Here is a 22,415-nt window from a genome sequence, read left to right as displayed (position 1 = left end):
TCTTGAATTCGATCACATTTTTACCCGTAAACCACGACCCGTAAAATCTGTCTCAGTGTGCCCAATCGAAGATTTCTTCGAGATTTTGAGTTCCTTGGTATACAAAAATAACTGGAGAACCACGAATTGCAAACAGTTGATTGGTAGAATCAAGAGATGCATTCGCAAAGTTGACATGACGGCCGTACGACGCTCCTGTTTCGACGTCAAACGAAAGCTTCGCAGAGCAGCCCATTACGGACCGTTTTCAAAAATACACTAATTGTTTTTCAACAATAGATAATGTATCTTTATTTTCGGTAAATCAGATCTTCTTCATGTATCTTTGTCTTTTATTTGACAGCTTGAGAAAAAAAATTCCAAAATTTTAGTTGTCACCCGTTACGTTATGTGCAACATCACTATGTATACAAATGGGTACATGTATTTTATCGCCATTTGGTTACTTAAGTGAAGTACCCCTGGGTAGTAACTTGGCACCCCTGCTGTTTACGTTAGTGCATCTTCCAAATTTGGGAGATTTCCCGAAAATCTTTTCTGTTGTCATAATATCTTTGGATAATGGCCATATGTCTTATGGCCCCGGAGTTCTTTCGGAGTTCCTTGGGGGACTGCGACATGGTTTTTTTAGATAAAGTTGCCAAATATTTAAAATTTGTTGAAATCTGTTAATTTTTGTAAATATATCATCGACTGTGGACATATCAGTTACTTTGCCGCAGTTACGAGCCATGGCGCGCACCATCCGGATCCTGGGGGACACTATGAATCCGGAACTGGCTCCCATAAAGGGACATTTCAGCACCAGTAAAGTATGTCGTGTCGCATATCAAAAAACATTAGCATTCGACAAAATAGCGATTGGCGATCAGCTCATGTCTCTCAAAGGCCATACGACCGATTCCAGCTCCGGAGAGAGTTTCTTTTCTGATTCAAGCACGGAACGGATTTCGAAGGAACTTGTACGGGACCTGGAATCGACCATATGGCCTAGAATCTCGATAGAAACGTACATTTATTTATACGTTTGAAAATAGTATTTCAATTTTTAACGACTATACATTGACATTAATTTTCCTCTTAATCAATCCTAAAAACACCGGATGAAGTTGAATATTCAGCACTGTATTATTCATAAATCAATACGAAAACACAGGGTTCAGTCTACTACGATCTTCAAATAAAAATTATGATCAATCAATATGAAAGAAAAACACATAAATAATTACCTTACCATAAAACTGTTATACACCATTGTTTACATTGAAAATATCACGAATGGAGAGTAATGGACTCCACCTGTAAAACAAAATGAAACAAATTGTAAAGTAAATCATAAACATAACACAAACATAAACAACGAAAGGTAAAAATAAACAATCAATCATTTCCAAACCGTACGGGGTGCGGTCAAGTAACAGCCTGCTTTTCTAGCAGAAAAATAATTTGTGTTACAATGTGTCTATTGAACAAAAATTAGTGGATGGCCTAGACAGTATTTACAGCAGTCCTCCGAGTAAGATGGTTTCGAATAAGAACGTTTCCAATAAGGACGGTTTCGAGAGATTCAATTAAGGCGGTCGAGCATATGGAAATTGACATGATTGCTAATGGAATAACTCGTGATTCTGACCGTATAGAAGGTTGGTGTCTTCGACAAAGTTGTTCAGTAGATCAACGGGTTTTCATTGGATTATAGTATTTCGGAAGTGTCGGAATTGACTATTTTCCATGCCATCTTGAATATGACAGTCATTTGAATAACCTTCCCGAAGACTGCAGCTTTCTAGATGGTCAGCGTCGCACGATATCTATACCTATAAAGAAGGATTTCTGTCTGTCTGTCTATCTGTCTGTCTGTCTGTCTGTCTGTCTGTCTGCCCGTATGTTCCTTATAGAATCGAAAACTACAGAACCAATCGGCACGAAAATATGCATGTAGAGGCTTTTTGGGGCCAGGAAAGGTTTTAGTGATGGTTAGAAACCCCTCCCCCCACTAAGAGGGGGGGCTCCCATACAATTGAAACACAAATTTCTGCATAACTCGACAACTAATCAAGCAAATAGAACAAAATTTGGCATGTGGGTGTTTCCGGTGACAAGAATTTATTCTATGGTAAATTGAGACCCCTCCCCTCTTTATAAGGGGAATTATAACTCCTCTCCTCTTTAAAAGGGGGGGCTTCCATACAAATTTCCTCATAACTCGAGAACTAATCAAGCAAATGGAACCAAATTTGGCATGTGAAGGTTTTCGAGGGCAAGAATATTTTCTATAGTAAATTAGGACCCCTCTCCACTTTAAGAGGGGGGGCTCCTGTACACGACACTAAATTTGACACGTGGGTGTTTTTGGAGACAAAAATTCTTTCTATGATGAACTGGGACCCCTCCTCACTTTCGGAGGGGGGCTCCTATACAAATGAAATACAAATTTCCTCATAACTCGAGAGCTAATCAAGCAAATGAAACCAAATTTGGCATGTGAAAGTTTTCGAGGGCAAGAATAGTTTCTATGGTGAATTAGAACCCCTCCCCACTTTAAGAGGGGGGGCTCCTATACAAACGAAATACAAATTTCCTCATAACTCGAGAACTAATCAAGCAAATGGAACCGAATTTGACACGTGGGTGTTTTTGGAGACAAAAATTTTTTCTATGATGAACTGGGACCCCTCCTCACTTTAGGAGGGGGGCTCCTATACAAATGAAATACAAATTTCCTCGTAACTCGAGAGCTAATCAAGTAAATGAAACCAAATTTGGCATGTGAAAGTTTTCGAGGGCAAGACTATTTTCTATGGTGAATTAGGACTCCTCCCAACTTTAAGAGGGGGGGGCTCCTATACAAACGAAATACAAATTTCCTCATAACTCGAGAACTAATCAAGCAAATGGAACCAAATTTGGCACGTGGGTGTTTTTGGAGACAAAAATTTTTCAATGATGAATTGGGACCCCTACCCACTTTAGGAGGGGGCGCTCCTATACAAATGAAATTCAAATTTCCTCATAACTCGAGAACTAATCAAGCAAATAGAACCAAATTTGGCATGTGGAGGTTTCTGGAGGCAAAAATATTTTCTATGGTGGATTAGGACCCCTCCCAACTTTAAGAGGGGGTGCTTCTACACAAATAAAATACAAATTTCCTCATAATTCGAGAACTAATCAAGCAAATGGAACCATATTTGGCATGTGGGTGTTTTTAGAGGCAACCATTTTTTCTATGATGAATTAGGACCCCTTACCTTTTTAAGAGGGGGGGCTCTCATACAAACGAAATACAAATTTCCTCATAACTCTGGAACTAATCAAGCAAATGGAACCAAATTTATCATGTGGGTGTTTTTGTAGGCAAGAATATATTCTTGCCCACTTTAAGAGGTGGGGGGGGGGGCTCCTATACAAATGAAAAACAAATTTCCTCATAACTCGAGAACTAATCAAGCAAATGGAACCAAATTTGACATGTAAGTGGTTTTGGACGCAAGATTTTTTTCTATGATGAATTGAGACCCCTCTCTTCTTTAGAAAGCGAGTTATGGCCCATCTCCCCTTTAAGAGGGTGGGCTTCCATACAAATTAAATGCAAATTTCCTCTTATCTCGAGAACTTATCAATCAAATGGAACCAAATTTGGCATGTGGGAGTTTTAGATGGCAGAAATTTTTTCTATGGTTAATTACGACCCCTTCCCCTTTTAAGAGGGGAGCTCCCATACAAATGAAATTCAAATTTCCTTATAACTTGAGAACTAATCAAGCAATTGGAACCAAATTTGGTATGTGGGAGATTTTGGAGTCTTGAATTCATTTTACGATAGTTAGAGACCTCTCACCTTTGTGGTGAGACTCTCATACAAATAAAACAGAAATTTTTGTGAAACTCAAAAACTAATCGAACTCGAGAAATTCGAGACTCTTCCATAAAACATTAGTCAATACAAGACCACAAAAACTATCTATAGTAACACTAGATCATTCAGGACGAGACGGTCGCGAGTGTTACCGGTGGCCCGCCGTCGGAGCCCACTGGGGGGCTTGCAAAACTCGAGATTGTGACAAAGATCATCCGAGATTCATGATTTATGTACAACACAGGTTAATTTGTGGCAATACGAAGTTTGTCGGGTCAGCTAGTAGCCTATAAAACAATATTACATATATGCTGACGCCACGTAGTGAGACAATTCTACACTATTTTCTATACTATCTTAAAGGTGACAGTAATTTGAATAACCTTACCGAAGTCCACAACTTTCTAGATAATCAGCGGCACAAGGATCAGTCTATATATGAATATTACATATATACTAGCGCCACGTAGTGAAAAAATTCCGATATACTACTATCCAGCGAAAAGCCCTTGATCTGCTGAACAACTTTGTCGAAGACACTGACGTTCTATGTGGTCAGGATCACGAGTTATTCCATTACCAGTTATGTCAATTTCCATATGCTACGTAGAGTGATGGGCAAAACGGATCACTAGACTGATCGGATCAGAGCCGGTTCATTTAGTCAAGGATCCGGATCTTCGGAACGGTTCCTCGGATCTTTAGTTACACTAAACATATTTAGTTACACTGGGGTTTTCTCTACTCTTCAGGCAGAATTTTAGAAAAAGAGTCAATGTTACTCCATTGAGAGAAAGACATAACTCTGTAGAAGATTCTACAGAGATTGCGTGGCCATGCATGCTTCACGTGTACGCGTTTCTCGTACAAGCTAGTGATTTCAAACGGGTTTTCTCCACATCCCTGGCACGAACGTCATTCTCATACATTTTTCTTGAAGCCGTTTGAGCCAGGCTTGCTGGCTCGATTTTACATCAAATTTGACAGCAGCTGTAAGAATTACGCAATCATATGCGGTTTTATGCTTCAGCAAATTTGTTGCATGTGGGATGTAGATAATGAAACATGTTCGTTTTGTTTATTATCGGCAACGTAAGAAAGGAAAAATTCTGACTTTTGATAGTTTTATTTTTTACGATAAACGAAAGAGGAGAAAGAACACGCTGCATTCGACATACTGCGCAGCATTAAATACATGCGTTGTCTCGTATAAATTTTGTTTAAAAGTTTGTTGTCTACCTCTATTACCACCACTATCGGAAGCGGCTTCAGCTGGCAACTGTCGTGACAGGGATCTGGTTTTCTCTCATTTTGTTAAAATGCATTATGGCTACGGAGACATTTCCATTCAAATACAAGTTTGAATTTATTATTAAGCGCGCGAAGAATACAGCCATTAGGCCGTATGAATAAAACAGGTTGCTTTGCTTTTCCCGTTTAAATCGTATGGGAGCATTTGCTCTAACTCTTTTATTCATACGGCCTGTTGTCTCTGATCTTGTTTTATCCAGTCTTGTCAGTACCTAGACTGCCTTCATGACTGCAACCTGAAATAGAGTGAAGAGAACGAAGAACTACTAGATAAGACATAAAATGAAATTCTAGGTAGAACTGTCATCAGTGAAATAAAACCTAATGAAGTTCACTGCAAACTAAAAGTCGCGCGGGAAAGATCCGTGTCTTGAAAGAGAAGATTCACGGATCAGTCATTCTTTTTACGGATCCGGATCTTTTACATGGATCAGGAGCGGATTGCCCATCGCTAAGACTCCATTCAGACGGTTTCCATTAAGGGGACGTTCTTATTGGGGGGATTGCTGTGGTTGTTTTGGCTGAGGGAGTCACAGTGAGGAATTTTTCACAACAAAGTCGTTTATCTCAATATCTCCAAATTCCGCTACGCCAGGTTCAATTTTTTGATATCAAAAGACAGGTATTTTTATAATGATTCTAATGGTGTGGTGTTTGTTTACGGCACGTGTCTGTTTCTAGCAGTGCTGACCAAATGCAGGGCATTTTACCCAAATTTTCTCAACATTAAAAGATGTAAAAGTTAGTATCTCTGGATTTCGCTGGGATTAAATCGGTGATCTATTTCAGTCATTTTTCATCACTTAATATTGCCTAATTGACCAAACTATTAGAAACAGACAGGTGAAATAAACAGTCTAGACCTCTGTAATGAGTTCAGGCATTTGATTAATTTTGTTACAGCGATAGTTTTTTGCAATCGATGGAGGAAAGGATAGAAGAAATTCGTGAATCAAGAGTGTCACTCAGCGGAGACAACGCGTGAAGGAGAGTGTACATTTAGGTAAGTAAGGGTCAGTGAAGAAATGCTGAAAAATGAGTTTGTACAACATCCGCCAACTTTAATAAAGAGGAACGTGATACAAACTCAATAAGCGTTGCTTCCCCTTCACACTTTGTTTCCCCTGAGATGCTACAAACAGTTTTGCTTCATTACTTTTTTCTACCGTTTCCTCCAGCGATTCTAGTATCTTTAGAAAAAATCATATCATTGCAATCTTTACTAAAATATCTTTATTTTGATATTAATCCCAGCGAAGTTTGAAGAAATTGGGATAAATAAATTATTTTCGAATAAATCCCCACACCTGAGTGATTTAAGTGGATGAAGTTTGAAGGGTTGTGATATAAATAAAGTGGTAAATAAAGTGATGGGACAAATGTAGAGAAAATGAGAGAACAATACTTATCATCATTGAACCAGCGAAACTCGTTGATGACGGTTTTGCAGGAAATTTCATCATCAATGAGTGTCGTTGGTTTAATGATGAGATCTGCGAACATAACTTTTGGCGCTTTGAGTAAGTTGCATAAATCATTAACGAACAATACAAAAAGCAGCGGTCATAGGTGGCTGCCATGTGGAACGCCAGAGCAGATATCAAATGTCTGCAACATAATGCCTCTAATTTTCAGTAACGCGCTGCGGTATCACAACTACGAAAAAATCTATGTTGTCAACCAATCAAGCGCACGTTGTGTCTGCAAAAGGCTTGCCTACTATCTCATGTTGCTCCGGTCCATTCGAACATGTTTTATTCTGTTTCATGAGCTGCGATGGTCAAGACAGCAAAATTCGGACCGTATTTTATCGTCCGTGCTTGGAAAGCTGAGAAATCGTGAAACAAATGACTCTAAAGACGATTTTACCTAGTTTTTCAAAAGATATTATTCTTTATCAAGCGCACGTTTGTCGTCAGCTGAACTGACAATGATCAAATTCGATGTGTATGTTGACAAAATGCTTCGTTTTCTTAGAATAAATAATAAAAGCAAGACTGGGCATTACATTTGGCAATTTTCCAATAGCGTGCACGAATATTTTGAAAAATCTATCAGAAAATCACTAAGTTATTTGCACTTAAAACTACTTTTGATAAAGCTCTCATATTTAAATTTTTAAAATACCACCTTTCCGTAAAGCCTAGTTCAACGCCAAAAGAAAACTTTTTGGCGCGCATCAAATTATTAAATTCTAAATTAATATTGTCCGTTTCTTGTGTAACAAAACGCGCTGCTCACTTTTTTGATAGCTTGAAATTGTCGCAGAGAGAATTTGCTTGGCTGTATGTAAGTTATAAGTATATATTATGCTTGTCTAGCACATAAGCTATTGATTTACTTGACAAAATAAACGATATTTGCCCCCGCGACGATTGTGGCGACGGTTTGGCCCGCGACAGTTATAATTCATCGCGTACGAAAGGGTGGGAAATTGATAATATACAATAATTTATCTCGCTGTGCTAAACCCTCAAAGCTAAAGTCACTTTTTAAAGGGTACCGCAATATGATGACCTCTTTCGTTAATTATCTTTTCCACTGCCGTAGCATAGCAAATGCAAAAGAGCGCAACGAAACTATAGTACACTTGGATGGACCATTGTTTACGGAAAATTATTTCAATATATGTGCAGTCATAAAATAGTTTGCAGTCTGCTACGTTCCGGGAATTTGACAGATAACCCACATCAAAAGCGACATGTTTCGGTAACGTCTCTAAAATCACCTACGTTGCGTTAGATTATCCACAAACATGAAACATGTTTTAAAATGGTCTGCCTTCTCGTAAAGTTTTTTCTTTTGTTATATGTTGTAAAATGTGTGGGTTTAACTTTAAGATGTAAAAGAATATAAAATACATTCGGCAGAAAAGGGAAAAAATGTAATCAAAAAATTACGAAAATTTGTTTGCATAGACCTTAACTTTTCAATAATGATATCTTAAAAGGCCTGCTACTGGCAATAGAGTCGTAATTGCAGCTTAATAACATAAAATGACAGATTGATTTTGAACGCTTCTGAAAATATTTTGGCCCCATTAAAAGGGTGGATAAATGATGGCTTATTAAATTTCAGAATAAAGAAAAACTGGGTCAGCAATTTGCTCTCACAGGTTCACGAGGCACCCTGCAGAACAGAGCGGTAGGTCTTCGACCATTAACCAAAGCACCCGTCATTAATAAAATGGCACGTCGGCAACATCCACCATTTCGCGGGTATTATTTGATGGGAAAAGCTGAATCTCGGGAACCCACGCTCTTCAGCATGCCCATTATTTGCCGTCACCATCAAGCAAATACCAACCACACGGACGAATAAGCATGTTGGTTGCAGTTCATTACACATACCGCTACCTATACGTCAGGATTCGCGATAAAGCTAGGATGCCCTAGCCACCCGTGTGCATTGAATATTGATACACCCACGTATCACTTGATGGAAGGAACCGAAACAGAAGGAACAGATTCGACGACGATTGAGAACATCGACAGGTGCTGGAAACGGTTATTTATTGATACGTTTTGGATCAAAGGAGATGTGAATATGTACACTTGGTTGTTTCTAGATTTTTACTCCTTCCATGAAAAAGTCGACTTTCGAACAAATCACCCCCAAAACTTACATATCAAGCCATCAGCAATAACGGGAAAGTATTATTTTAACGACATGATGTCAATTTGTTGGCATTCATCCGCGTAAATGGGTTAGATTGATTAGTGCAAGAGGCTGATTGATCAATTGAACAATTAAGGGTTGCATGCTGTTGCTTTACACAGGACGAGATGCTTGAAAACGGAAGCAGTGAGTGTTATCATCAATCTTCTCCAATTTCCCAAGATAAACTGAGACAGTGACTTGTGCGTAAATGGCGAATTTTGCTCTATTGTATATATTTGATAAATTTGATTAACAGTGGAAAAATAGTACAGGTTCAATCACATTGCAATAAAAACATTCTGGGGATATTTGCTGTTAAACTGACATGCAACCAAATTAATCAAATTGGGAGTGTCGTTGTGCACTTTCTCAAATCGGTTTACTTTCAGTACATCACAGGTTTAAGCAACAAAAATAACATCCATTCTCTTGGAACCGGAAAACTTCGTAACTTGTTTTTCATGAATGGAAATCACCGAAAATCCAGTAGCTAAGAGGTTGTGCATCAAATTGTCGTCTGTGCCTCGTGCCTGGGACATAGTGATCAGACTAAAAATGTATCGATCGACAGTGACGAGAAGAAGAAGTTGATGGATTCTGCCATACATCAGTTGTAGTCCTCTATAATGCTCGTTAGTCTTAGCGAAACGACTGAGCTTTGAACACTGTAGGAATCATTTGCGTGGACATTTTTGAACTTCAGTTTAAACTATGCTTGCTGCGACCCATCACACCCCCACTTCGTAGAAAGTTTCAAACGTTTGACTTCTTTCCCTATTAGTTCTAAAACTACTTTCAAATCCATACACAGTCTCTTTGCATTGTGGTTCACAAGTTCTTCAAATTTTACTATCATGAATGAAAATATTTTTTTGCTCCAGTTCAAGCTAATCCTATTCCTATTTTTTTTAAAAAAAAGCAGGTTTTCCAATTCGAGATTGACGGTAGATGAAAACATTTGATTAGTTCTTCCTCAAGTAACTGAAATTTCTTGCTCAATAACTTAGCAGAACACTTTTCTAACGTCTCACTGAGTCGCTAATGAGAAATTCACGTGTGAAATCCTGGAAATGATTCAGGAATGATGTGGTTAATATATAAGAAAAATGTTGTGAAACTTAATATTTCAAAAACTCAAAATCAAAAACTTGCAAAAATGTCACTCATAGTACTGGGGTGACATTGCGATTCTCGTTTCGAGTGATTTTGGTTCGTTTCGCCCATTTGTTTAACGTGGTCGAAACGAACCAAAATCACTCGAAACGAGAATCGCAATGTCACCCCTGTTTCTGGGACTCAGAGCAATCAAATGATGTCGAATTTGTGATGAGAAACAGCGAGAACATAAATAAATATCGCTTCAAAGTAGCAGTAGTATTTGTGTTGATATGCTATATTCGGTTTTGCTGGCTTTTCACTACTATTCACCTTGAAATCTATAATCAACATCGGTAAATATTGTACCTACCTTGAGTTACAGAATCCATTTTATAGCAAGTCAACAGGAAAGAAAAAGTTTCAGAAATGTGAATGAAACAACCTCATCTCATCTCATCGTGGCTCAGTACGAGGCATTCTCGTGCAAGGTTTTGCACGACGGCTTGGGGTTACTGCTGGCGTGAGACGGGGCTGCATTTTATCACCGCTTCTGTTTCTCATTGTTATGGATGAGATATTAGTTGGTGCAATTGACAGTAGACCAAATCGAGGATTGCTTTAGAATCCTCTGACGATGGAGCAGCTAAATGACCTCGACCTAGCTGACGACATTGTCTTGCTCGCACAACGCCGAAGCGATATGCAGAGCAAGCTAGATGACCTCTCCGAGATCTCCCAGGCAGCAGGTCTCACAGTCAATGTAGCAAAAACTAAGACTATGGTAGTGAACACTGACAATTCCACAAACTTCACAGTAACGGGACAACAAGTTAAGCAGGTGGACGCCTTTCAACATCTTGGTAGCCAGACAACGCCCGATGGTGGTACCAAGACTGACATAGCCACACGGATCAAGAACGCCAGGGGTGCCTTTGCAGGTCTGCTAAACATTTGGCGCTCAAACCAGACACTCTACGTACGAAAACCCGAATCTTTAATTCAAACGTTAAATCCGTACTGCTGTATGCCTGCGAAACGTGGTGCGTCTCAGCGGAGACAGCGCAAAAAGGGCAGGTATTTCCCTAGCAACAATGTGAGTTTTATTGTACTGTTATGGTGGTCTTCAAGACCAATTTTTGTCTTGAATGCCATCATAAGAATATAATAAAACCAAAATTGTTACCTGGGTTATTAACCGGTGCCTGCGATATTCGTGTCTGGTGGCCTGACAACTGGACAACCAATAAGGAGTTCAACCGTCGGTGTCATCAACGGCCGATAGCCACAGAAATTCGTGAACGTAGGTGAAAGTGGATCGGACACACCTTGAGGAAAGGAGCGAACGAGGTCTGCAGAGAAGCACTCGGCTGGAATCCACCAGGATAGCATAGAAGAGGCAGACCCAGAGGCTCATGGCGACGCAGTTTAGCCAACGACATCCGGATTTTAGACGAAAACCTGTCCTTGCAACAGGTAAAAGCCATGGCGGGTAACCGTCAGCAGTGGAGATCTCATTTCATTTCATCCCTTTGTTCTGCCGGACCGGCGGACATGGACACATAAGTAAGTAAGTAAGTAAGTAATAAAACAACTATCACCTACGCTAATGAAAATATATGGCACATTTTTTACTCGAAGCTTAACAGCTCGTATTCGCGACTACGAAACTAAAAAAAAAATTTAACTCTATTCGCACTTACACGAAATCTTTAGCCGAACTGTCAAAACTTGCGTGATAACAAAAGCAAAATTACTTCCTTCCCTTCCATTCCCGATATATTCCAAAGCCAAATTCCAGTACTTGATAGAGGATCATAATCAATCGTATATTGAAGTCAGTGGATTCATACAATTTAGATTCTGACAATAAAAACCAAAACTATTAGGTCATTCAAACAGTTTGGAACCAAATAAAATCAACTAAATTTGCATAAATGCTTCATCATTCTATGTGTCAGGCGAAGCTTCCGAGGGACACCTCTCTATGTCCTTTCCGATTCCTTATGCCCGTACGGAAATAAAATGTTCATCAGCATATTTACCAACACCAACGCGCGCGCTTTGAACATTTATCTGTTTATGCAAATTGAGGATATCGCTGGTAGATGAAGATACAAACAAATATTTAATCTAGGGCTAGGCAAGGAAAGACTGGATGATGGGGTAATACCGAGATTAAACATTTAGTAACGTCATTTAGAATCACTTTGGAGACTCGATGGTAATCATTGTATTGATAAAAATAAATAAAGAAAAGTAAAATAAAATAAAAAATAAAAAAGTTTCACAACGATAATGTTTTGTTATTTTTTTCGAATGCAAAATCTTTCCCAGACAAACCTCAGAAATAAGAAAACAGTTTTTCAATCATGGTACGCTTTACAATTGTAAATCACACTTTTCAAAGAAAAGACTGGCGGTCGTGCCCCACCTACCCCTACTATACACAGACCGACGGACGTTGACTGTTAGTGCGTGGGTTCTTGCTGTGTTTGACTCGGGGCAACGCGTTTCCATGTTTACTAGTCCCTTTTCTAAACTTGCCAAGTGTTTTTCTTCTCGATGCTCACTGCCTCCTCTAGTCCTCTCTCTCCAATCTCGAGCAAGTAGAAGCGCTAAATGAAAACGACAACGGTGAAATGCTCGTAAACTGACGCGAAACCGAGCGTATTTAATGCAGAAAACGCGTAAGAGCACTGTGTATCTCCCTAGTGGTGAAGTGAAGCCCCAGCAGAGGGGATCAAAGCGACAAATAATGACCAAAAAATACCGGCAACCGATGTACTAATTACTCTCATTATCGTAAAAGTGCTTCAAAACATTGGACGGTCCAAAAATTTCATTTCACATAACAACTGCTAATATGACAAGTACCAGGATTTTTTAATTTAAACAAGCCACGGTCAAAATCCCTATTATAAAAATTTTAATAGCTACGTTGACACTACGTTGTCAGTTGTTTACAACTCACTTTCCACCGCAGTTTGTTGAACAGTTTCTGTGTAGAATCTTTGAAAACAAGTTACTGCTTACAATTAGTGTTATTCAGCAAATTGCACAATGTCGTTTTTAAATGCACAAAACAAACTTCCTGAATGTGTATGGTATGGCAGCAAATTCTGTTTAAGAACGTTAAAAATGTTAACGATAGCCTGCGGGGGAACTCGAAAATATCGAGAAAAAAAAAACAACATCACGAGTGAGTGGTACAAAGCCTATCCAAATTGTGTTTGATGGCATGGTTTCGTCTCTGTGACTGACGAGAACGTCAAATAAGTTAAACAAATTATATTCAAAGTAAATAACGAGTATTATGTGAGTGTTTGGCGAGAATGTTCGTCGGAAAAAGTTTGTGGAGTTGTAAAGCAACAACCTTCAGTGCTTCACCACTCACTTAAATGTTTCGGCACATACATCATATTGTACGCGACGCGGCTTGCCTAAAAGTGCTGCTTGTGATGGAAATGAGAGGATAAAATAAACTTGCAATCGAAAAAAATGGCATTATCAAAAATCGGTATACAAGCAGGTACAGGGTAGAGTGTTACGCGTTAAGCTCGGTACTTGTTTACCTTAGCAATTTTACAAGCAGTTCTACAAGGAAGCAATATAGGACCACTATAATTCATGCAGTTTTTAACGACGTCACTCTATTACTAACATCGAGGTGCAAATTAGTATATTGTGATCAGGGTAGCTGCGATCAATTGCGCTCACTTACACTCATTGCACTGTACTGCCTCATAGAAATCAAATTGGTAAAAGTTATGTATGTGACATTTGTGGTGTTGAGTGTAATTTATAATCTTTCTGGGTTGTTTTTCGACTTTGCAGTGAAATTGCCGATAAAAACGAACGTTTTTCTTCCACTTGCGACGTTTCCATTCATATTAAATCTTTTTCAATGATTAGAAAATTATCGTTTTTCGACGATGTAGGTGAATTGGTTTGTAATGAGTCTACGAAACGTTTTTATATTGTTTTTGTACTTACAACACTAAAAAGACCTAAACTCTAATTTCCTCCATAAAAGGATTTTGAAAATTTCACTAGAGACTCAGTATATCTGATTGATCGACTGGTGAAGTCCCGTGATTTAATATGTTAACCACCAGTATGGAAAATTTATTGAATACAGTAAATAAAATGTTTGAATTAGAGTTGGTTACAATAAATTTCGCTTCAAAATTTATTGGTTAATGTAGATTGCCATTTTTATCCAAAACAAATTGCAGTGGCTACAAAAACGAACGGTCTACTATCCGATTAACCGCATTCTGTGTTATTAGCTTCTGTGGCTCACCTTTTTGCGTCTCCATACAATCGATAAATATTTTCCACTAGCGCCCAGCTGTACCTGTTTACCTTCTCATTTTTTCCGACCAGCAAACCGACGTGTGGGGCTGCTCAATACTAAAACGCAAAACGTAAAAATGCAGCATGGATGAAATGCAGCATAACACGATGGTTGCAAAATTTCAGTTAGTAGGAACCATCAGACGCCATATGTGGGTTAAGTTCCGAAACTTTTTACCCGATATGTTGGTGTAGCATAAAATACTACTGCACACCAGCGAGCGGTTTCCCTGGTACGACTTAGCTCATAAATGTCAAAGTGGTTCCATTGAGGCAACATATTATGTGTTCTAAATTGATATAATTGCCAAGCCCCCGGAGCAAGATATCCGAGACTGCAGCAGGTCGTGGCAGTCAGGACACTAAAGCTCATTCTGTTCAGCGATGTGGTTTTTGTTATAGTGTAGAGCAATTTCTATGCAAATCTTTTGTCTGGATCAGCTTTTTTTCTGTGACACAGTGTTGTGAAGAAAAAATCGTATTAATAAAAAGAATATTCTTAACTAGGTTAGAGCCGTGCTGCGATGCTATCAAATGGTGCGAAACAAGAAAGAACAAAAGCAAACAGGATATCCGGCGAAGAAGCTTTACTGTGCGCTATCTTGCGGAAAATCTAACTTGCTCCCCGAATGGCAGTATGGGTTGGTAAAAAGTCGACCGTACTAGGACTTCAATAGTTAGTTACTTTCTAGTTGATTTAACGTGGATGGGTAAAGGTATTAGACCACGTATTGTTGCTTATAACGCGATAAGCAAGCAAAACTTTTTAACAATAGCTTGAAATGAGCAAATTCAAACAATAGCCTGTATGGACAAAGGAAAAACTCACACAAGCACTAGTGAAGACCGTAAGAAACAAACAAAAAACGTGCATCAGAGAAATATTTGTGCAGTGAATATTTTATTTTGTAGCAGAGAAGTTGAATGTTTTTTTTCGACGCTTATGTGATATTTAAAATTTTTTGGAAAGTGATTAAGTGTCTGATGCGGATCACATTTGACGAAAAAAATTCCTCTACGCATATGGCCAAATCTGAGGGGCTCCGTAGCCGCAAGGTTACTGAGTCTGCTTTGACAAGCGAATGGTCATGGGTTCGAATCTTAGTAGGATCAGGCCATTCGAGTGACTTTAGCATGGGTTTATTCTCAGGCCCCTCATTTTACCCTTTCTTTATGCTGAATTCTACATGACCCCCATAACAGCACTCTTGACAATGCAAAAAGTCACTCTTATAGTTAAAAATGTACTGGTTAGCCTCGCCAGGGATGGCTGTTATTGGAGACAGTACTGGCATTGAGGAGCAAGATGGGTAAAATGGATATAGCATTGAAGGAAGGGTAAACACCACTACACACAAGCAGGCATAAAATTTAATAAGCATATCGCTCATTCAATAACGATTATATTAAAAACTGCAGTGCATGTTATACAGCAAACACCCGGGCGATATCACAATAGATCAACGATACTGGTCGCAGTGATGAGTCCATACAGGAAAAAACAAATGGCCAAATCTCAATCATTATAGAGTTAATAAACATTTTTAATTTTCGATTCTGATTACCCTAAATAAGGTCTAGTACAAAAAAGTATGCAGGCTCGCCTAATTCTGTTATTTTCCTTTAAACACTGAAAAGATTTGTTACCGAAAATTGTCCTTAAACTTCCTACTTCATAAAATTTAGTAACTTTTCAGATTTTGGCGTTTCTGAAAACGATTACTGCATCAAAATGTATTCTCCGCAAGAACTCGCGGACCAGGGTTGATTTACTCTTTTTACTTCTTTTTTGCTCTTTTGACTACAGCGCCTCAGCCAAACAGAATTCGAAAAAGTGATTTATAGGACAAGTGTAGAGTTACTTATTATCTACAATATTATTGAAGCAAGTATAGTTTAATCTATTGTATTTATAGCGTTACAGAGCTGCAATGCCATTGGTAGCAAAAAGAGTGCTCTTTTGGCTACCAGTGGGGTATCAGTTCCATAGCACCATAAATATCAAAGATAAAACTATACTATCTTCAACAATATTGTAGATAATAATCAACTCTACAATTGTCCTATAAATAACTTTTTCGAATTCTGTTTGACTGGGACGCTATAGTCAAAAGAGCAAAAATAACGTAAAAAGAGCAAATCAAGCCTGTCGCGGACATTCAACTTTGCTAAAGGGTGACAACTAAAATTTTGGAATTTTTTTCTCAAGCTATCGAAAAAGACAAAGTTACATAAAGAAGATCTAATTTACCTATATTAAAGATACATTGTCCATTGTTCAAAAAAAGTGTACATTTGAAAACGGTCCGTAATCGGCTGTTCGGTGAAGCTTTTGTTTGATGTCGGAGCAGGAGCGTTGTACGGCCGTTATGTCAACTTTGCGAATGCATCTCTTGATTTTACCAATCAACTGTTTGCAATTCGTGGCTATCCAGTTCGTTTTGTACATAAAGGAACTTAAAATCGCGAAGAAATCTTCGATTGGGCACACTGAAACAGATTTTTCGGGTCGTGGTTTTTGGGTAAAAATGGGATCGAATGGGTATTCAGGAACGATTGTGTTTTTATGGCGTAATGCGATGATGCTGTATCCGGTCAAAACACCTATTGTCCATCTGCATGATGTTTTTGTAGAAACGGGATCAAAATTTTCTTCAAGCATTCGTCTGGTGCACATCCTAATTGATAGCCAAACCAGAGGGCTTGTTGTTCAAGGCACGAGAAAGGGAACGACGTCTTTCTGCGTCCATAATTTTGACTAGTGTTTCATCACCTTGCTTGCGAATAGTTGTTGGGCATCTTAGGATATAGTAAACAGTCGAAGCCGCAACATATTTGCTTTTTAAATGTTGTACCGTATACTTTTTGCCGAGATTTCTGTGGCAATTCGTAGAAGTGTACAACGCGCTCCCGAAATGCTTCTTGTTTTGACGTCATTTTAAGCAAAACTGGGAAAGCATAAACAAAACAAAAAATGTTGATAAAAAGACGGGAGAGAGTGCTAACACATACATACTCTCATTTCTCTCCGAGCTCGTTTGGTGTTGATTATAGGGGCCTCGAAGAAAAATCCATGATTTTAGTTGTCACCCGTTATAGCGATTTTTTGATAAAATCCAATATGGCGACCAAATCCAAGATGGGCGCCAATAATTTTTTACTCTATTTGAAAGCCCTTTTCTTCTTTTTTACAGAACCGGGCCATTTGTTAATGTTTCATGACAAATTTAAGAAATATCACATGATATAGATCTCAAGGTTTGCTCAAAATTCAACTTTTTTGAAACTGTTAGGCTCTTTGGCGAACGAGAGGTCCACTATTTCGAGGTATTAAAAGTGTATTTCTTATTTAACTATTTTCTACCAATTAAGCGCAAAAGTTCCAATATTTGAAGACCTCGTGTCAGTAATGGCCCCGTTTCAGCGAGAATTACTCAATTCTACATTCGCACCACTCACTCCTCTTGCAACGATATTATTGTTTGTATGACTGCAATTTGTTTCTACCGCCGATAAGATAGACTGTTATCTACTTAATTAGTGCAAAAGAAACGTGCAGTAAAACATTCCGGTACCAATCGAAAGAGCGTAGGCACGAGCCCCACCTGCCATTGTTCAACCCAATATATTTTTGGTCTATATCGAAATTTTTCAGTTTATCTGAACATTCAATTAATCATTCTTCGCATCAAACACTTGCTCCCTTTTTAAAAAAGAGTTTACGACATGACCGCGTATAGTATTGTACATGTAAATAAAAAAACTGAGATTTTACCATTCTACAATCGACAAGCTGAGGTCATCATTTACACTACTAGGGTAGACGCACCAGTAGTAGTGGTAGTACCAGTAGTGGTGGAAACTTGAATTATTCCATTATTTTTGCATGGTATAAGTTTTTTTTTGGTATAAGTTTGATAAGTATCGAACTACCAGTAACAGTATTATTCGATAAGTACCAAACTTGTACCAAAATCTGCAAAAATAATGGAATAATTCGAATTTCCACCACTACTGGCACTACCATTACTAATGGCGCGTCTACCCTAGAAAAGTCCGAGGCAGAGACCCCAAGAACGCTTCTAGCATGATGAGTAATAATCCATACAAAATAATGGATCATAGAAGACAGAAAAGAAAAGACAATAAAATATGGACCCAAAATAGTACCAGCAACCTCATCACTATAACTCGCGACTATAACTCATTAAATGGCGTTTTATTAAGATCAAAATTAAGAAGAAATTTTGTCCGGTGAAATCGATGCCCCGAACATTTTGCAGCAGCTTAACTTATATGCACCAGAAAGATCGTTACGGCCCAGGAATCTATTATTCTTACCACAGCGTAATGTGTCATATGGACAACATGACCCCATCCGACATGAATGTCGGCTAGCTTCAACGCGGTGGCGACATTATTTGACTTCCACATAACAGCAACTGCATTTAGACAGCGACTGCGTGGATAATCTAATATATCCTTATGTGTTTTATGTTAAACGTAGTATCTTTTATCATTAAGACCACATGATGTCCGATGATTTTTACACCAACAAATAAACAAAATGCACCCAGGCATTCAGCAAATGTTATTCAACCAATGAGTATGAAAATGTTGTCTCAAATAAATATAGTTTCAACGCAATTCATGAATATTGTTCAGGCTACCGCTTAATAGGCCGAAAATGCCCACACGAACCCTACGATTTGATGACACAATGTCAAGTTATATTTCCAATTTTTTTTGGTTAGTTTAGTTGTGCGCGATCAATAAAAATGAACTGAGACCAATTTAAATGGTTTTCTTTCACTAAAGAATTCCTACCGGCCAAATTTCCTACCTTTATTAGTGTGACGAAGAAAAAATGTCAATTGTCCTTACAGCAGAGGAAAAATTTTTGCTTGAACAAAACACCTGAAATCATCATTACAGAGTAGGCCCGTTGAAAAAATCTTTTCTCAACAAAGAAAATGTTTGCAGAATGACATTTATCGTGCCGTCCTATACAAACACATGCGCGCCTATTTCGTAAGCTTTGTTGTGATTTTTGGTTCGGACGAAGGAAAATTTTGATGGACGGATTTAAAAACGGTACGACGAGTTTAAAAAATAAAGTCAGTGGCGTAATTTCAATAAAATATTTAGAATAATCGCTTTTTAGTTGAATTGTAGTGCACGGATCGGAAGGTAAGTGTGTTTAACTGAAATCAGCACAAGAACTTGTGGATTATTCGTTAAAATCCATCCAAGAAATGGTGATAATCCAATATGGCTTTCCTTACTACGACGGAAATTAATATGAAACCTTATGTAGATGGCTGTGAAGATGATTATCAGATATAAAATTCAATTGCATTCCCAAGTCATAAGGATATAAATAAACAAATAATATTAGTTTAAAAGAAACAAATATTCATGGTTTCGTGTGCGTTAAGGTTAACTTATACAAAACAAACTTATAAACAAAATAAATTGGAGAAATTTCATTATCAAAATTTGCAAGCCGCACATAAAATTCCTGATTAAAGATGATGATACACACTTAAAAAAAAGTGCCGACTTCGCTAAAATTTACAGCCATTGAGCCGGTAAAATTTTTTTATGATGCTAAACATTACTAACCATCGGCACCATCGAATTTTTTACCGACCGTTCGGCTGTTCAGAGTTCAGTAAAATTTTACCGAACGTTTTAAGTGTGTAGCAAAAATATGACGTAAAATTTTGTTTTGAACACCACCATTCGGACCATCTTCGAACAAACCAACTTTAAAATCATCAGCATTATTTTATTAATAAATATTTGTTGCCTAAATCACACCTATTTGTCCTGCTCACCAACTCAGTGCAGAATACCGTTCGTATAATTATTTACCCAAATAACATCGGTAAAATGCTTGTACACATACCACCAGATGCGAGGATGAAAACTTTGGTTCCTATCTCTAAAGGTCACCCACCAGGCAAGCAGGCAGAACTAAAGCTTTCACACGAAAACACTTGAATATAAACATTTACAGCGCCGTATATGTGGGAGTAGGATACCTAATAAAACAGAACATTTTCGGGAACATAATAGATTGAGCTGGAATAAGACGAAGGTTTGCATTTGGCACCTGTCAGTTCTAAAAGTCAGTTGAGAGGATACAAACAAGCGAGTACAATGATGGATGTACGTACAATGTATAAAGAAGCCATGGATGAACACTTACCCTCGGAACAGTGATATTTATAAGCCCCCAACAGATTTTCTTCAGACCCCACCGCAATCTGCCTTGCCTCTGGAGCTGCCGAAACGCGGTGACAGGAGTTGCGATAATGTTTCGAGGATTCAAGGGGGATAATTATCACGTCGTTTCGTATCCCCGTTTCACGTTCAGGGTGGTTAGGTTAATTTTGTGTTTGGTGTTTTTCCGAAAGTTTTAATCATTTATCATTTGATGTTTTAATTTATTTTTATGGCGACATTATTCAACACATTAACGATAGGTTTCGCAAGCACAGACACATAAACAGTAGTAATCGAGTTTTGCGGGCGAGGAAAGAAGATAGATCGTAAAATAGATAAGAACAAAGTGTTTTTTTTTTTTTTGAGAATAAGTGAATAATTTTGCATGATCAATTAGTAACGCAAGCGACGAGAATAGGAAGGAGAAATGGGAAACATTCTGCGAAAAATATTATCAGAGATTAAAAAATACAATTTACGTGCCAAGCAAATCCGTAGCCAAAGATTAACCGCAATATTTGTGGTGCCTTTTGAGAATATTTGTCAAGCTAATATTAATTTAAGATTTCAACATGCCTACATGGCGTATTGTTCAAGCTACTAGCCAAGCGGCTTTACGGTTGATATTATTGATACTAATTATAAACGCAAACTATAACACTAGCAAGTGTTGGCTTACCAAATTGCCGTAATAAATCGACTCCATTACGGACGATTATAAAAGTAAATATTATAGCCATATGAGTTATGACACATTATTTGAGTCTTTCTTTTAATTACGGGCTTCTTTTTTTTTGTATTCAAATTTACAAATTTAGGAAGGTATATTTAATTTCCAATTAAAAGTCATACAAGTCTACCAGTCTAGTTGAAATTAAATATTTACCCAATACTTTTACGATAGATTTTTATATTTTTTTAATGAATTTTTTATTCTGAACAAGAAAAGAGATTCAACTAAATAAAATAATTTTTGTTAAGTTGAAAGTGTTTCTTCCACTAAACGTACAACGAAAAATATCAGCAAATAAGAAATTATTGAAAAAAAGAAAAAAATCAACTTGCTGACCTATGCTGACTGTATTGATCCCATTCTACATTAAGCTGAAGTTAAAATAACCCATCCTTGTCACCAATCGACCTCTGCAGTCATCAATGAACTTTTTTAAAGTTTGTTTATCTTTTCTTTTTCCCTTCTGATGGAAGTGAATTGATGGATGATGGCGCGCGAACAAATCCGATACAGTAATGGTGCGTGATTGAGGAATCGGTAAAAACCGCATTCGGTTGTGTCTTTCAAATACAGAATAAGACGAAAACAAATCTGTATGTAAAATAGATTTCTGGATGTCTCTATCCAACAATTTCATTAGCCAACTGAATAAAACAGGATGAACATTTTCTATTGTGCCCTATCCTGGACCTGAATACGACAATGTCGCTATACACTGATGCAATGCACCCCATTGAACGGCCAGCATCAGCAACACGACGAGGGTCGGCAGCAGACATCTTCATCAAGTTCAAGCAGCATACACCGCACCGGTAGGAACAAGTGAACTACGGCATTTCTTGGAAGGACGTGGAGCTGCTTTTTTGCGACCGGACTTACTCGATCCCCCTCGAAAACAAGCAACTTGATGGCAAAGCCAGATATTCGTTGAAAAAAAAGCCGATTATTTTTTGATAACGAACCCATTTGGAAGAACGCTTCTTCAAGCTTGGTATAAACAAACTTAGGAGAACATTTCGAAACGAAATAAAAACAAAACCCACAAGCCGACTAACCAAGCCATGGAAATTGATTTGAAATACATTGGAAATGTGGTGTGCAAAATTGGAACGAAACATTTTCAGTTGGTTTTATCGCAAAAACAGCTGAAATAAATTCTCTGGAGTG

At 38.0% G+C, this 22,415-nt stretch overlaps 1 protein-coding gene across 5 annotated transcripts in view; it reads right to left on the bottom strand.

The window, feature by feature from the left end:
• Positions 1-22,415, bottom strand: part of LOC128737958 (transient receptor potential cation channel trpm) — a 211,285-nt gene that overhangs the window by 136,727 nt on the left and 52,143 nt on the right. For 3 of the 5 annotated variants that reach the window (XM_053832742.1, XM_053832747.1, XM_053832743.1), the window contains exon 2: positions 1,235-1,299. The exons of 1 other annotated variant lie outside the window; for it this stretch is intronic. In XM_053832742.1, coding sequence (XP_053688717.1) covers positions 1,235-1,255 — 21 coding nt within the window. In that variant the 5' untranslated portion in view covers positions 1,256-1,299. Of the gene's footprint in view, positions 1-1,234; positions 1,300-20,498; positions 20,574-22,415 lie in introns of all 5 variants that reach the window. One more of the 5 variants, XM_053832744.1, reaches the window with a different exon arrangement.

The sequence above is a fragment of the Sabethes cyaneus genome, chromosome 2 (assembly GCF_943734655.1).
Source record: "Sabethes cyaneus chromosome 2, idSabCyanKW18_F2, whole genome shotgun sequence".
In the NCBI taxonomy this organism is placed as follows: Eukaryota; Metazoa; Arthropoda; class Insecta; order Diptera; family Culicidae; genus Sabethes; species Sabethes cyaneus.
The sequence above is the reverse complement of the archived record's forward strand: the minus strand, read 5'-3'. Positions and strand labels throughout refer to the sequence as shown.